General features: G+C 46.2%; 1 protein-coding gene and 1 pseudogene across 4 annotated transcripts; both read left to right on the plus strand.

Moving 5' to 3' along the window:
• Positions 1–458: 458 nt before the first annotated feature.
• On the plus strand, positions 459–10,725 carry LOC125405591 (3 beta-hydroxysteroid dehydrogenase/Delta 5-->4-isomerase type 2-like). Of its 4 annotated transcripts, none has more exons than XM_087897705.1 (4): positions 459–668; positions 4,078–4,283; positions 8,301–8,465; positions 9,556–10,725. In XM_087897705.1, exons 2-4 carry the CDS (start codon positions 4,139–4,141, stop codon positions 10,365–10,367), a joined length of 1,122 nt encoding a protein of 373 aa, XP_087753831.1. In that variant the 5' UTR covers positions 459–668; positions 4,078–4,138; the 3' UTR covers positions 10,368–10,725. The 4 variants fall into 4 exon arrangements, with proteins under 4 accessions (XP_087753831.1, XP_048298130.2, XP_048298129.2 ...); XM_048442172.3 differs by having other exon boundaries at positions 460–664; XM_048442173.3 differs by lacking the exon at positions 4,078–4,283 and having other exon boundaries at positions 459–664.
• Positions 10,726–12,116: 1,391 nt separating this feature from the next.
• LOC146891284 (3 beta-hydroxysteroid dehydrogenase/Delta 5-->4-isomerase type 1 pseudogene) lies at positions 12,117–16,082 on the plus strand (annotated as a pseudogene).
• The last annotated feature ends 1,418 nt before the right edge of the window (positions 16,083–17,500 follow it).

Raw genomic sequence — 17,500 nt, forward strand, 5'->3', positions numbered from 1 at the left:
GTCTTCCAATCAACAGAAACACAGCCAGCTGTAGCCCCCTGCTGGTCCTTCTTGGGCCTTCACAGCCCTCTGCCTGACTCCACCCTTAACCTTGACAACAAAGAAAGAGCTGACCATCATTATTCTGGCTCCCCACAGGTTTATGGGAACCCCTTTCTGTAAGATGTTTCGGTTTCATTTTAAGTTGAACAAATCTATTTTCTTTTGTACCTTTTAATTTTAGGCAGGTCTTTGGGCTGTAGGACAAGATGTTCTCTTTAGTTCAAGAGTAGCCTTTGGCCAAAAGAAGCTCTCCTCGGCTGGTTCCGACAAAACAAGAGATGCCTAGGTTTTAGTGTTAGTTTGTCACAAAGGAGAATCACTCAACGAAGTGCCCTGATTACCTTGACTGTTGTGGGAAGCCCCACCCTGATTGTGGGCGGCACCCTCTGGTAGCAGCCCAAATAAAAAAACGTCCTGCCCTGGAGGAGCATCTGGCCCATTGCTGGCTTTGGTTCCTTCTTGCATCAGAGTTGATTGGCAGTGCTGCTGCTGGCTCCTTTGTAGATAGCAGAAACCATCTTTTCCAAGCCTGCTTCACGAACTAGGGACCTGCTGGGTCTCAGGAACCTTCCACACTTCCAGCTCCAGGTTGGGACTACTGGCACATCGGCCTTGAGGCTACGTAAGTACTGTTTTTCTCCCCACAGCGACCAACAGCTATTGTAGGATCATTCAAACTGCTGAGGCATTTAGCCTCAAGAACCAGGTAACCACTAGTTCCTGAGGTGTGACTTAACTGTTGGTACTCTTTTAAAAGCTGATTTAATAAGTTCTGAGAGATAGATAGATAGATAGATGATAGATAGATAGATAGATAGATAGATAGATAGATAGATAGATAGATAGATAGATAGACAGACAGACAGACAGGCATCCTCTTGGTTCTGTTGCTCTATAGAACCCTGACCCAAACACACCACACTATGCTATTACTAACTGCCAAGCATGCTATTTGTGAATGGTACTATCCCCCATCAATCACAGCATTTTATAACCAGAACTTCTAAGTTAAAAGCCTGGACTGGAGCAGCCACCCTAACATACCAAGTAATTGCTAAAAAGCAGAGGGGAGAAAAAATCTCTTCGACATGGCTCGGGGCCGGGGAGGAGGGCAAAGAAAAACAGATAATAGCACTCGGTGACCCCCAAGTTCATCTTCACGGTACTGCTATGAGCTCAGAATAAGCAGAGGAAGAACTGCTATAGGAGCCATCGGTACACAGAGTTACAGCCATGCTTGTCAAGATGTGAGCTAACTGATCATTGTCTCGGGCCAGCTTCTGCAGTGTTGCCCAAGGAAGATCGCCTTGCTTAAGGTGACAAGGTGATTCTCAGAAATGGATTGCTCACTGTCATGGGTCATTGCCCTCCTCTTTCGTTGATATATAATATCAGGGTATCAGAGAAAATTCAATATATTAGAGGAAATAAATATATTGATATGTCCTGAAAGGTGCCTGGTAAGGGCTAGAGACAGCCTTTCTTCCATTCCCTATTTTCTTCCTGTAGGTCCCATTTCACAATCATTTATTAAAAGTTATCACTGAAATGTAGAGACAGCTACAACATCTGAGGAGTTCTGTGCACAGAAACACACAGACTAGTAAAAAGGGGTGAAACCTTGGTCATTGTTAGCAGAGGGTGCTGGCTCAGGCTGATGCAGACAGAGGATCCCTGATGTGGGAGGAAAGGACCCAGAGCAGCGGGTCAGACTGATGCTAGATGGAGCTCAGAACAACAACTGGGGTTTGACCTCAGGCCTCCACCGTCAGCAGCGCCTCCAAGAAAAATGACACAAGCCCAACAGGGGTTATCTTTCTGTCTCCTGGTCACCAAAAGCACAATCCATTAACGGGAAAGGCACTAGTAAGAGACAGTGGAAGCCGAGGTGTAACATGAAGGAATTCTTTCATTGGCATTGTCCAAATGGATGGCGACAGTAGCTGGCTGAGCAGAGTGATTTGGTTTTCAAAACTGCACAGTGACGAACACACTAGGGTTAGTACAGGGCGCATGGCTGCAGAAGGCAGGCTCTGCCTGGTCAAAACGGACACCAGGTTATCCTCCAAGTGGGTGAGCAGCGTAGTGGACTGGATTGAAAAGTGCACTCAGGTCATTAACCTGGCACTAAAAACATTTAAATATAAGAGTCGAGAAGGTCACAAACTTGAATTGTTTAAACTGGCATTATATGATAAACTGAACCACTTTTTCTTGATGTTGATTTCGTGGTATTGGTTGAGGAGGGAGTGGTCTCTAGCTGAGCTGTGCTCCCTGGTGAAGTCCTCCTAGCGTAAAATGTGCTGCTGAATTCTTAATGGAGGCTAACTGGAAACGGTGGTGGGATGAAGGTTCACAGCAGCTTTTCCCAAGCTCCTTCCACTTTTGCTGCTCCTGTGGGAGCAGAGGGTGAATCTAACAGAGAAATCTTTCTCCAGCCTGGTGTGCAAAACAGTCGCCATGCAAGTCAGAGGTTAGAAAAATGGCATGTGTGTGTGTGTGTGTGTGTGTGTGTGTGTGTGTGGTGTGTGTGTGTGTGCGTGCGCATGTGTGTGTGCGCATGCACATGAGCGAGTGCACACAAAATATGTGTGCAAGTGTGTGACTTTCTTGCTTCTCATATCACTTCAAAGATCAGCTCCCAATGCACCAAGATTACTGTCTGAGGACCAGGATTCAAGCAACTGAAAGTGGTGTGCTAGGGACAGTGCCCATGGGAACTTGTACCACACTTCCTCGGGCTCTGAGGGGGTGGTTGACACTGGGGTTAACAGCGATTGCTGCTATATTGGCTAGTGGTCCAGATAGCCCACCATTTCGACAAGATGTAGTTAACCCTACTACTACGTGGGGGAGAGGTTACTTATTAGGCTACCATTGCTGCCTGCAATCTAGATGAGCCAGTGGCCTCACCTCATGCCCCTTCCAAGCCTGAAAATGTTTTGGTGTTGGGAAACTGGGAGAAAAAGGAGGAGCCCCTGAGAGAGCAGAAAGGAATAACTGGGTTCTAACATGAAGGGGAACTTACCTTAGATCTCCACCTCCAGCAAATCTGGGTCATAACCCAATGACACCAGATTTCTGGAAGGATGAAAGTGTAAGCTTGCCAAAAACCTTGCTTTGTAACCTGACGGCGAGGGAAAAGGAAGTGTGGTGGCTGATTCTGGCCTTCGAAAATGTCTTCACATAGCATAAAGCACAGAACATACTAAATAAAGGTTAAATGGAATTCCATTGATATGGCACATTCTTGAGTACATTTCTGTTTGACATGAGGGATTTAGAGATTTGTGATATATATATATATATATATATATATATATATATGTATGGATATAGATATAGATGTCTGTGGATTTGCTATTACCACCTAAATGGTTTTTTTTCTCTATGGTACGTGATTCAAATTTCACTCCAAAATGGGTTGTACCTCCTTATGGGCAGAGCCTTCCTAGCCCAAATGTCGTCTGTCCCACACCCTCAAGGAAGAAGTGCTGAGGTATTTCAAAAGACAGATCTTACGAGGCCACCTATCCAGTCAGACAACACTTGGATCCTCTGAATCCTATCTCGCTTCAACAAAATTGTCCATGGTTCAAGTGACACCCATAAATGAAGTCTTCAAAAACAGATGCCCAATAACAGGCTTCCTGTGTTTCCAGGTCACTGGACCTGTGCAGGTCCCCAGAGGATATTCCCCAAGGGCATAAAAACTCTGGATCTCTTTCGTTGGGCCTCACCTTTTGTAGCCAACAAAGTAAACATTTCTCCAAGTTCCACGAACTGCTTATGTAACTTGATTGTGTGCAGCACGTTTGGGGCCCTTTCTGAAGCACACCCTGGGCTTGCAACAGGCGTCTGGGAAAGCAGAAATCTTGGGACACAACCACGCCCTGAAGGTCTTACAGTTTTGTGGTATACATTGAAACGCATTGCTTAGTGCTGTGGAGAAACCTCCCCATGTCTTGCCATCTGAGTTATGAGAGGTTGGTGGGAGAAACTGGGCTTGAGTAATCACTGACTCTCTCTTTCCAGTCACCTCCAGAATCACCCCACATCACCCTTGTTCTCACTGGGTCTGCTTCCTGTGGTGGCCATGCCTGGGTGGAGCTGCCTGGTGACAGGAGCAGGAGGCTTTCTGGGCCAGAGGATCGTCCACTTGCTGGTGCAGGAGAAGGACCTGGAAGAGGTCAGAGTCCTGGACAAGGTCTTCAGGCCAGAAACCAGGGAGGAATTCTTCAGTAAGTCAACTTGAGGATCTGGCGTTGTTGGGTCCACAGGGGCTGCGCAAAGATGGAGGACAGACCCATCAAAGTCTATTAAACCAGAAGCGAACTTTATTCCAGAAAAAGATTTAAAGAAAAAAAAATCTCCGTGGGGCACACAAAGCTTCTCAGCTAGCTGAGACCACAGTTGGAGATGGATTTGTGTGACTGTGGCAATGGGCTGTTTGTGAACTCCCCCTTTTCATAGCAAGAAGCAAGTACTAGGCATGAATAGAAGAAGAATTTCTACAATCTTGAGGTGAAACTCAGATACAAGTTGCCTTCTTTACAGCTTCCATTAACAAGGTTTTTCAGTTAAACTGATATTTGTACTTTGCCCATTGTTTCTCTCTGGCACTTTCTGATGGTGTTTACCTATGCTCTGCCCCTCCCCTGATACTGACAGCTGTGTTTAACAGGGAAGGGTATGGGATAATGCACAGCCAAGAAGTCACGTACATTCCATTAAAGGTGAACTTAGCTCACATCAGTTGTTGGTCAAGAGTGGCCCAGGGGTTATCTAAAAGCCGGCCCTGAGTTTGCACAGGGATTCTTCAGCCTTGCAGACAGAGCTATGGGTTGTAAAGCAAAATAAACCACTCTTAATTATCAATCCTTAAACTACTGAGAAAGCCTGCTCTCATTCTCCTAGGCTTACAACTTTATATTTCTTTATTTCCCTGTTCTTACGTCTGGAACCTACACTTCTATATTCTTAGTATTGGACTCTTCAGGCATGCGACTGCATAACCATAGCTGACCGGATGCCTGGATGTCTAGAGAGCTCCTCCCTTGTCAAGTAAATAAAAAACGCTGGCAGTCAAAACACTTCCCCACATCCACATTCATGAGGAAGAAACAGACCACACAGCATAAAAGACACTGTACAGTAGGGGAAGACTGACAGGTTCTCTCTCCCGTCTGCTCTTTAATGCTGACTTGCCAATCGCCAGATAATATCCATAAAGATCATTAAGCTGGAGGGTTTGGTGCTAGCTCCCTGTCTCTCCTAATTGCTACCAGTTTAGTTGTTTGTTTTGTTCTGGTTTGCTCTGTTGCCGTGGGGGCGTGGGTGGGGGGTGTCGTTCATCTAGCGTCTTGGGTAGAGGGCGTATGAAAGGAGTAAAAAGATGTAAAAGGGAGAGAAATAGACAGAGGCAGAGATAGGAAAGGAGAAGGGGCAGCCAGGCAGACAGGAAAGGACAGAGAAGGAGAATGAGCTCTGAGGAAGTGAATTTCTGAGCAATTACACGAGGTCACACCCAGGGACCAACACAGAGCCAGTGTGAGCAGGACTGCGCATGCCTCACCTGGACTGTTCTTACATTCGTCCCATCTTTCCTCCCTGGAGTTTGTCATCACGAAGAAGAAGATGGCAGAATTCACTGGGCCGGGCCTTTATTCCTTGGCCAATTTGTTATCTCGAGCGCAACTGGAAGAGCTGCTGTCATGGGATAGTTTAACCACCTCTTCAACCCCTGTTATTAAACGAACCTTGCAGGGAAAGTAGGAAAGGATGCTCACTCACCTGGGCAGCAAGGACTTTGAGCTGGGAAAATAAAGATGACTATAGCAATGTCATCTGATTAATGAGGATCACAGTTCAAGCCAGAGGTTCCCCACTTAAGCTCCATTATTTTGTCGTGGCCCCAGAATGTTCAGTGTGTCTATATGTGCCTCACCCCCCTCCACAGCTTCAAGTGTAAACGTCTACTACTTAGGGATCTGCCCTACACACAGGACGCCCCCCCCCAAGCCCTTTGAGACAACTCTTACCCTCTACACTACTTTCTTATCTCCGACCTCTTCCAATGTCAGTTTACTCCTCCATTGGCCTGAGTGCTGTTTCCATTAACCACGTACTAACACACAGTCAATTCTATTAGCTAGAATCCCAATGTCTCAGCAATATTTGTAAGGAGCCAGGCCTTGGTCTGGAGGAAGAGCGCCATAGTGAGTACCGTTAGGGGGAATGGATAGAGGCCCTGCATAACGGTAAGAGCTGAGACTTCTGTACGTGTGTGCGTGTGTGTGTGTGTGTGTGTGTGTGTGTGTGTGTGTGTGTGTGTGCTTTCTGTGCCGGCCTTTCTGGTGCAGTCTGTGGCAATAGCTCATTAGCTCTGTACAACCTTCCTGGAATGTAGTTACTGTGTTCCCCCTGCCCCCACCACTATCTCTGAGGATAAAAAGGCACAGAAGTTAACTGACTTGCCCGAATACCACAGCTAAAATCAACCGACTGAATGGGAACCCAGGAAACTGAGCTGCAACCTTTATACGCTTCACATTCTCTGTGAGTAGAAGCTTCTTGGAGTCTCAGTCTCTCTCTCTCTCTCTCTCTCTCTCTCTCTCTCTCTCTCTCTCTCTCTCTCTCAAAGTTCTCATGAGAGCAACACTCCACCACGTGGCTGTACAAATACTTGCCATACCTAGGTCTCCTAGATAAGGTTGCAGCTATGGCTCCACCAGGAAACACTCTAAGAGGCTTCTCCTGGGATCTCAGGGTCCCCAAATTGCTCATGGATAAGAGTCTATTTTAATAGAGGTCTGGATTCCTCCTGTCTTGTCAAGGCGACATCCCTGAACCAGTTTGTCTAAATCAGTGGCGAAAGAGAAGGAGGACGGCATGGGCAGATAGGATCATAATCCGGGAATTTAACACTCTGCCAGGTACCAGTTTTCTCCTGAGAAGTCCCCTGTTTGGCTCTCTCTCCTTCGGGGCTTTTCCGCAGTTGCATGAAGAGAAGAGGGGTTACAGAGAGGATACACTTATTAGAGACTTAGGAGCAAGCCATTGTATTTGTGTCTCTGGAGGTGTTTCCTCAGCTCGGATTTCTCCTGCCCTCCTCGCTGCTATTTGGCTCCCTTGGCAATTTCAGTTCAGTGACTTTAATCCGCCTCTGAAAACCTGATTCCAAGCAACCCCAGAGAATGGGCCAATGGCACCGGTGGAGATAGGACAAGTGAGGCTCCTCAGTTGGTGCCGCCATACCTGTGCCCCCACTTTCCTCATCCGAGGGCCAGGCTCTAGGAAGTGTGCAGAGGAAGGAAGGAAACTCCTGAAGTTGGGTGCAAATTAAGAAGCCAAAGCAAGCACAGGCATGGGTGAAGACAGCATGTGGCACACAGTTCATTTAGTGAGCTGAGTGGCAAAATGACAGACAGTGTTCTCTGTGGGTTGCAGAAGAACCCAAAGGTACTGGCGTTGTACCTACTGCCTTGGCATAGGCGGCTATAAGGGAGTCCCTGGAGAGCCTGTTACAACATGGACTTCTGATTTTTTGATAGTATCTCATAGAAGATAGTCCATTGTGTCTATACTTGAACCCATCCTATGTCCTGAAACTTCCACTATAGACCAGTCTGGCCTTGAACTCACAGAGATCTGCCTACCACTGCCTCCCAAGTGCTGGGATTAAAAGTATGTGCAATTCCCTGCCTGGGAGCCTATCCTATTATTGCCAGCACCTCTACTTTCCTGAGTCTTTTAAGCCAAGCAATTGGTGCTGTGTTACCTCTTCCTTTTGTGCTCAGCACAAGCCCAGAAAATATCAGGCTCTGACAAGGGGAGTATTGGGGGGGAGACACGTGTACCTAAGATTCATATCTGTGTGACTACTTTCTCTACTCCCCTCTGCTAGGAACAGGGTCTTCCTCATCATAACCCTTGGACAGACATTCTGATCGCTAATCTCATTTCTACCCAGTCCGCTCCAATCCCCATTAACTCCTGAATCTCCTTGAATGGATCAACTTCTCCCCACTTTCTAGAACAAGTTTCACACCCTAGGCACATTTGATTGCTTGCTAACCGATTTGTTTCCTGCAGTGGGAAAGAATGCTTTCACTTCCTTCCATGTATCAGGCTTCCTCTCCGAAGTCTTCGCTACCTGTAGCAATTCTTGATAACCTAGACAACTGGCTGACACCTGTGCGCAGGGAACATCCCAGCCCACAGGAAAGCCTCCCAATGACCTGCCGTGTGTTCCACAGACCTACAGACAAAGACCAAGGTGACCATGCTGGAGGGAGACATTCTGGATGCCCAGTACCTGAGGAGAGCCTGCCAGGGCATCTCTGTTGTCATCCATTCTGCAGCCGTCATTGATGTCATGGGTGAGAGTCCCCGAGAGACTGTCATGGATGTTAATCTGAAAGGTACAGTATCTGGAGGAAAGGTGAAACTTGGGAGCTGAAACTGTCAACACAGATCGGGAAGGAGTTCACTCATCAGGGAACACCACTGAGTCGAATGCCTCTGCTCAGCAGACCCAGCTGGAAGAGCTCAGGGCTATGGCATGGCTATGACCCAGGCCATAGAAAGTCGGTGACCTCGGATGTAAATCACACCTATGCCACTTCAACTTCAAGCTACCCGTTGTCCTCCATGTCCAGGAGACTGGATTCCAACTCCAGGCAGTTGATAACCATCCACCCAGGGCCTCCCTAGGGTCAGACCTAGCCTAGACCCTGCAGGCAGCTGCTCTGCAAGCTCTTAGTTCTGAGAGAGCTTCAGGCCTCGCACGGGTCTGCCATTCTGGGAATTCCCAGCAGGGAACACTCAGCTCCTCTTAGTTTTCCACCCAGAGGAACAGATGAGGTCAGTCAGTGCTGGCTTCCAGAATGAAAATTAGAAGAAATATTCATCACCTCTTCTTTGTATAACTGAGTAAATAAAGCCACAGACAAAAGCAAGAATGCTTTAACATCATGCATACAATCTGGAACACCAGTGGCATCACTACGTCCCCCCAAACCCAGCAATTATTAGCCTATGACTCAGACTAGTTGTCCTTGTGACAGTTTAGATTATCATCAAATGACAAAAAAAAGACCGGTAACTTTGAAATGTCTATGTAACATGCACATCACCTGTACACAATTGTATTTGACCTTGGACCATTTTATTTCTTGACAACAATTCTTAGTAAAAAATGGACTCATTAGGAATGGACAAGCAAGAAGCTTAGGTGACTTTGAAAAATAAAAGAAAGCCAGTAACACACGCTCATGCATGCAAACACTCACAGGACAGTGAACATAAAAACCTGCAGATTCTTGTTCTTGGCCATCCACCTGCTGTCCCTGGGTTATAGCATGGTAGCTGTGAGTACAGGGATCAGAAAATGCATGTGATGTGTAAGGGTTGCTTGCTTAGACAAAAGATGAAAAGAATTATAAAGGTGTGCACATGGTGCCCCCTGGATTATCTGTCTCGTGACCCTGACAGCATGTTGTCTATGCTTAGGTACACAGAAGCTGTTGGAGGCCTGTGTCCAGGCTAGTGTGCCAGCCTTCATCTACACCAGCTCGATTGAGGTTGCAGGGCCCAGCTCCTACAAGGAGATCGTCGTGAATGGCAATGAAGAAGAACAACATGAAAATACAAGCTTTCATCCATACCCATACAGCAAGAAGATGGGTGAGAAGGCCGTCCTGGCAGCCAATGGACGCACCCTGAAAGATGGTGGCACTTTGCTTACTTGTTCCTTAAGGCCTATGTACATCTATGGGGAGGGAAGCCAATTCCTTTCTGATACAATAATTAAAGCCCTCAAGAATAATGATATTCTGGGTATTGTTGGCAAATTCTCCACAGCCAACCCAGTGTATGTGAGCAATGCGGCCTGGGCACACATTCTGGCTGCCAGGGGCCTACGAGATCCCAAGAAGTCACCAAACATCCAAAGACAGTTCTACTACATCTCAGATGACACTCCTCACCAAAGCTATGATGATTTAAATTACAACCTGAGCAAGAAATGGGGTTTCCACCGTGATTCCAGGTGGGTCCCTCCTCTGCCCCTGCTGTACTGGCTTGGCTTCCTGCTGGAAGTTGTGAGCTTCCTGCTGCGTCCAATCTACAACTACCAGCCTCCCTTCAACCGCCACTTGGTCACAGTGTCAAATACTGTGTTCACCTTCTCCTACAAAAAAGCTCAGCGAGACCTGGGCTATGAGCCGCCTGTCAGCTGGGAGGAAGCCAGGGAGAAAACTTCAGAGTGGATCGGGTCCCTAGTGGAGCAGCACAAGGGGACACTGAACACAAAGACTCAGTGATGTGACAATGGCAGGGTCATGGCCCTGGGTGCCATCAGGAAATATTTGTCAGGTCCTTCAGAAAGGACAGAGGCACAACCCAGGTCCTGCTGCCTCCCTTTTACACAGAGACCAACTCAGTCTCTTCCTTAAGTCACCACAGCTCTGCCAATCACTGTCCTACCTACAGGCTTCCCTCAGCACCTGCCCAACCACACACAGGCTGTGGAGGCTCAGCTAATTCCAAACTATTCAGCAGCCCATGGACCTAAGAGCTCTCATTGCTTAACCTCCCCATAACATATGTCTCATTCTGAGAAATTTCCCACTGCTTTATAAAAAACAAGTAGAGGAACAATAAACATTTGTTAATACTTTATCTGCAGTCGGTGCTTTTCTCTTCTATTCCCCTATCCTGTACAGACAAGGCCATGCTAGGATCAGAAAGGGATTGGAGATCTAAGGTAGACAGAGGAAAATCAGGGCAGGGTGAGGGATATGAGACTAATCCCTGCCCATTGTCGTCGGGGGTGTTCTCGATGACTAGATTACTGTATTTAATGTAATAGGGACCCACCCCGAGAGAAGCAAGGCTAAAATCACAATGTCTCCAGGAGATTCTCCAGTGGGGACAGGAGGAGACTCCCTCCAATGAACGCTCGCAGAGTTACAGCTTTCCTCACAGCTAAATCTGCACATGTCTGTCTGATGGTTTGTGTTCCAGTTTTCCTGTAAAACTGTTGATAGGAGAACAGTGGGCAGAGGCTAAGAATGTTTCTCTCTCTAGCTCTGGACAGAACTGTAAAGAAACCCACTTCCCCTTGCAAGCTACTGCCTCAGAGTTTTCTCTTTCTAAAGCACAGAGAATTGTATCTCAAATCCCAGACTCCTGGGACCAGTTGTGGATAAGCTTAGCCATCAGAAGGTAGCTGTAGGTTGATAGTCCGGGATTGGCAGCAGTTGCTGGAGGTGGGAGGGATATCCCCCTTTCCAAGCATGGTGGCACCAGCTGCCTATAAGGGGATATTGAGAATGGGCAATGGGCTCCAGCACAGCCTAATTTGGAGGAAGCCGTGCTACTGAGTTTGTGGTTGGAAAGTTCTCAGTAGCTGTTGTTAGGAATTTTGAAACCTTTGTGGGTTAAAAAAAAAAAGTGAAAGGTGTAGTTGCTTTTTTTTGTTGTTGTTGTTGTTTTACTCTTTATATTTGGGGGATCACCATCCAGCTCACAGGGACTTTTTCTGACTTATGAATTCCTGGCCTTAGCCTGCCTTGCTTTTAGCCATCATTTCTTAACTGATATTATCCCATCTACCTTTTGCCTCTGGGCTTTTATCTTGCTCTATTCTGTATACCTTTCTTTACATCTTACTCTGTAGCTTGCTGTGTAGCTGGGTGACTGGTATCCTCTCCCCTTCTCCATTTCTCGCTCCTCCATCCCTCTTCCCAGATTTCTCCTCCCAGTTATTCTCTCTGCCTGCCAGTCCAGCTCATCCATTCTCCTGCCTAGCTATTGGCCGCTCAGCTCTTTATTAGACCATCAGGTGTCACAGACAGGCACAGTAGCGCCATTTTACAGAGTTTAACAAATGAAACATTAAAGAAAGCAACACACCTTGGCATCATTAGATGCATATAAAGCAGCATAATGGAACGTAACACATCTTTAACTAATATTCCACAGTGAAGAGTGCTTGCTTCTGAGAACCTTGCTTAAGGCAGCGGCCCCAGGGCATGGAAACACAGTGCATACAGTTCTGGGTAAGAAACATGTGCATTAGGATTGCTGCCCCTTGGGAGTCTCTTCTCCACGTGCCTGAACTGTACAGAACCCAGACTCCAGACTCCATGTGGACACTCTCCCCTACTGTGGGTGTAAGGTTCCACACCTGGGGCTGAACACAACACTGGTACTCTCTCCCTTGGGTGTGCAAGGAAGCTGAATTGGGTTTTGGAAGTTTGTCTTCTACAAATCCATTCGTAATTCCTCGAGAAGGGTTATGACAAACAGAAATCAGGGGTTTGGAGTTGTTAAAGTGTGAACTTTAGCCAAAGCCTGCTGCTCTGCCCCTAGAGGCCCTGGGAAGGGACAGCCTGCACTAACATTTTATATAGCATGTCTTTTCTGTGCCTGACAAGTTTGTGTCTGGGTCTGTGAAGACTGTCCTAATGAAGGAAAGAACAAGGTAGTTACAACAGTTCTCTCTACAAATGTCCCCTCCAGCCCACTCTGGTAAGAAGTAACAAGGCCCTTAACAAAAGTGTCAGATCCCTGACCCCATGACATACACAGACCTCACAGGGAACCATAACAGAAGAACATATCCCATTTCTGGTATGGTATGAACTCCAACAACTCCTCTGTGACAGGGACATAAGGGCTTTGTCACCCCATATCCTGTGTTATGTCACATATACTATAGGGTCTGCCCTCCTCACACATGCAAAAGACGATGCCTAGCCCTTAGTGGCACTCTGGGGAGGAACCCTCACTAAACACTGTGCCTCAAGGGTTCCACAACACTAACCCAGCACTGAGTCTCACTCCAGCTACTAAGAAGATTCTCTAATAAAATAAACTAAAACAAGGCATTCAGCAAACTTCATCTACCCTTGGAGTTCTGAACAGTAAATGACTTGGGTATCTGTTATGGCTATATTCTTGTGTCAACTGAAGTTTTCATTATGCATAGTATAAGTTACAGTTCTTGTTATACCTAACCTAAAGTCAATTTTGTAAATGTGCATGTATAACTATATGAACATTATTGCTAAATTATGCATTTCTTTATTTTGTGTGCGCATGCATGTCTGTGTGTGTGCCTATGAACCACAGCAAATGTGTATAGAAGTCAAAGGCCAACATGTTGCAATTAATCCCAGGGATTGAATTCAGATTATTACTCTTTCGTGAAGGAGGCTCTACCTGCTAAACCATCTCACCAACCCTTAAACTGAAGTTGGCAATGGATGCAGAGACTGTGTCTCTGTCTGATAGGCCCGAGGCCTTTCCTCTTTCCTCTGTTGGTTCTCAAAAAATAAATATATTAGGGAAGGTTCTTAATCAACCTACTCAGGCTGAAATGTTAGCATTTACGAGTTAATTCTTAGCACAGTCTATTACCTCTCAGATATGTCTCTGAGTTCAAGGTCAACCTGATTCACAAAGCCAGTTTGAGGACAGATAGAACTACATAAAGAAACCTTGGAGGGGGGGGGAGAGAGAGAGAGAGAGAGAGAGAGAGAGAGAGAGAGAGAGAGAGGGGGAGAGAGAATTAATTGTCAAAGGAGATAAAAGGGAAAATTATATTAACTCTATCTGTTGTTCCTAAATTAGATATTTGCAAAATGTAAAAGATAACACTTTCAAAAAAGGTAAAAGGGAAAATTATATTAACTCTATCTGTTGTTCCTAAATTAGATATTTGCAAAATGTAAAAGATACCACTTTCAAAAGAGGTAACAGGCTAGCAGGGTGCTTCCTTCCACCCTTCCTCTTTCCATTCCCTGGGGAATACTGGAACCTTTCAGAGGATCAGCTTTGCCCTCCTCCCATCCCTCTGTGTAAAGCTCTCTACCTGGGACCCCAGTGGACTCCAGTAGGTGATTTTCACTCACCCACTTCCTGGGCACCCCATCTCTTGATGTAGTCGGGAACCATTGGCTCTTTCCTGGAGCCCCTCTCGAACATTTTACCTAACCCACCTCTATTACCCTTTGCCACCCACCAACCTGCAGAAGCACTGTCTACTAGGCAACCCACAGCCTCCACTCCCTCCTAATGTCAAGAGAGGCCAACAGAAACCAAACTACAAAGTACCCCCACAACAAAGACCCAAAATCAACATCTAAAATCACCTCAGTCATCACAAACCCAGAGGCCTAGGCACCAGTGTGAAAACACAAGGACTTCAAAGCAGCAATCATGAATATGTTCAAGGACTTTAAAAAGGACATGAAAAACATTTTATCAAAGTCTACGAAAATACAAAGTAACAGTCAAGGACATGATGAAAACAGCTCAAGACATGAAAAGTCGAGATGGAGTTGCTAAAGCAAAGCCAAACAGAGATAAAACTGGAAATGAAAACTTTGGGAAGTGAAACTAAAACCTCAGAGCACAAAACACAGAAGAGGGAGTCTCCAGTGTTGAAGCCAAGGTAGAAGAGATGGAAACCTCAGTTATAGAAAAACACAAAATCTCTGCAGAATTTAGCAACCTTTGCTGGGTCGCTAGGCACGGTGCTTGTGACAATTTCTGTCGTCCCCACAGTTCCAGCATTATAATGTCCATCTCAGTGTGAACAGTCTCTGTTCAACTACGTGTGACACTGTAGCATTGGGATTCTCGTCTGTCCTTGCCGGAGTCTGCATGTTTATTTTAATTTAAAAATTGCTTCCCAATAATGAAATGGTAAATTTTTATTTTAAAAACTTTATTTATGAAGAATAGACTAGAAATATTTTGTTTTGGTTTTTTTCAGAATCAAAATTCTTCATCAGGAACATACACACACACACACACACACACACACACACACACACACACACACACGGAGAGAGAGAGAGAGAGAGAGACAGAAACAGAGAAAGATCTGTGACAACTGGAAGACTAAAAACCTTGACAACCAGACAGAAGATGTCACCATTTCCTCTTCTATGGCTCATGAGTCCGGTCATGGTCCTGCTGATCCAGGAGCAGCAAATAATACAGCAGGGAGCTGGGATTAGGGAGGAAAGGAACAGGAATCATGTGGACTCCATGGTTGATTTCCTGACCCTGACAGTGTGTTGTCTGTTATGGGGAGGCCTAGGTCCAGGCTAGTGTGCCTGCCCCCATCTATACCTGTTCAGTAGATGCTGCAGGGCTCAACTCCTACAAGGAGATCATGCTGAATTGCCATGAGAAGGAACAATGTGAAAAAAACGATCCATATCCATGAGGCAAGAAAATGGGTGAGAAGGAAGAGTTGGAAACCAATGGGTGAACTTGGCTTTCACCCATGGTGAAATGGTGGCACGTTGAACACTTGTGCCTTAAGGCACATTCCAACACAATGACCAGGGCCCTAAAAATCATGGTTTTAGGGATGTTAATGACAAATTCTTTACAGACAACCCAGTGTATAGTGCAAGGTGACTTGGGCACTCATTCTGGCTGCCAGGGGACTATGAGACACCAAGAAGTCATCAAACATCCAAGGACAATTCTACTACATCTCAGATGACACTCCTCACCAAAGCTATGATGATTTAAATTGCAACCTAAGCAAGAAATGGGGCTTCCGCCCTAATCCCAGGTGGATTCCTCCTCTGCCCCTGCTGTACTGGCTTGGCTTCCTGCTGGAAGTTGTGATGAGCTTCCTGCTGCGTCCAATCTACAACTACCGGCCTCCCTTCAACCACCACTTGGTCACAGTGTCAAATACTGTGTTCACCTTCTCCTACAAGAAAGCTCAGCGAGATCTGGGCTATGAGCCTCTTGTCAGCTGGGAGGAAGCCAGGGAGAAAACTTCAGAGTTGGTTGGGTCACTAATGGAGCAGCAGAAGGGGACAATGAACACAAAGACTCAGTGATGTGACAATGGCAGGGTCATGGCCTTGGGAGCCATCAGGAAATATGTGTCAGGTCCTCCAGAAGGAACAGAGGCACAACCCAGGTCCTGCTGCCTCCCTTTCACACGGAGACCAATTCAGTCCCTTCCTTGAGTCACCACAGCTCTGCTGGTCACTCCCCAGTCACAGGCTTCCCTTAGCACCTGCCCTTAGCACACGGGCTGTGGTGCTTCAGCTAATTCCAAACTATTCAGACCCCATGGACCTGAGAGCTCTCTTCATTGGTTTCACCTACGCACTAAAAGCACGGGTTGTCTGTGTGAAATTCCATTGCTTTATGAAACTCCATCAAAGCAACAATAAATATTTGGCAATACTTCACCTGTAGAAGGTGTTTTTCTATTCTCTTCCCCTTCTGTGGCCAGACAAGGCATTCCTAGAGTCAGAAGTGTCATGGATCTGAGGTGGTCAGGGGAAAATAAGGGCAGGGTGAGGAGTATGAGACTAATCCCTGCCCATTTTCTTTGGGGATGTTCTAGATGACTAGATTACTGTATTTAATGTAATAGGGACCCACCCCGAGAGAAGCAAGGCTAAAGTCACAATGTCTCCAGGAGATTCTCCAGTGGGGACAGGAGGAGACTCCCTCCAATGAACGCTCGCAGAGTTACAGCTTTCCTCACAGCTAAATCTACACATGTCTGTCTGATGGTTTGTGTTCCAGTTTTCCTGTAAAACTGTTGATAGGAGAACAGTGGGCAGAGGCTAAGAATGTTTCTCTCTCTAGCTCTGGACAGAACTGTAAAGAAACCCACTTCCCCTTGCAAGCTACTGCCTCAGAGTTTTCTCTTTCTAAAGCACAGAGAATTGCTACGGCTGAAAACTGAAATGCTTTACTCTAATCTTTCCCAAGCATTCCCAGGCTTTCTGTGGATTCAGTTATCCACGTGGGTGCCATTTTGTAACATGAGGGGAGCCTGCTTGTTTGGGGGTTTCTTTCCCGCCCTGCCCCCATAGAGCTGTTTAGTCCCATTGAAAAATCACACACGGATCTCTGTAAATTATAATGCTGATTGGCCCATTAGGTCAGGCTACTTATTAGCTAACTCTCACATCTTGATTAACCCATTATTCTGATCTATTTTAGCCATGTGGCTCAGTACCTTTTTCAGTGGGGCAGCTTACATCCTGCTGCTTCAGTGGTCTGGGCAGGAGTGGGAGGAATCAACTTCCTCCTCCCCAGAATTCTCCTGTTCTCCTTGCATCATTTCCACTTCCTGTCTGGTTTTTCTGCCTACACCTCCTGCCTGGCCAATCAGCGTTTTATTTAAAACATGATTGACAGAATACAGACAATTCTCCCGCACCACATGTCCTTGTGGCACGATTGAACATCCTTTGGATATATACCCAAAAGTGGTATTACTGGGTCTTGAGGAAAGTTGTTTCCTAATTTTCTGAGAAATTGTCACACTGACATTCAAAGGGGCTGTACCAGCTTGCATTCCCACCAGCAATGCAGAAGTGTTCTCTTTTCCCCACAACCTGACCAGCATAAGTTGTCATCAGTGTTTTTGATCTTGACCATTCTTACAGGT

The sequence above is a fragment of the Myodes glareolus genome, chromosome 17 (assembly GCF_982192425.1).
Source record: "Myodes glareolus chromosome 17, mMyoGla1.1, whole genome shotgun sequence".
NCBI classification, from domain to species: domain Eukaryota; kingdom Metazoa; phylum Chordata; class Mammalia; order Rodentia; family Cricetidae; genus Myodes; species Myodes glareolus.

What these genes read in the sequence shown, in the direction of transcription:
- LOC125405591 (XM_087897705.1), top strand. Translation starts at nt 4,139, where the DNA reads ATGCCTGGGTGGAGCTGCCTGGTGACAGGAGCAGGAGGCTTTCTGGGC. An exon ending in AACCAGGGAGGAATTCTTCA is followed by an intron (nt 4,284 to 8,300) that starts GTAAGTCAACTT and finishes TGTGTTCCACAG; the next exon opens with ACCTACAGACAAAGACCAAG. An exon ending in CATGGATGTTAATCTGAAAG is followed by an intron (nt 8,466 to 9,555) that starts GTACAGTATCTG and finishes GTCTATGCTTAG; the next exon opens with GTACACAGAAGCTGTTGGAG.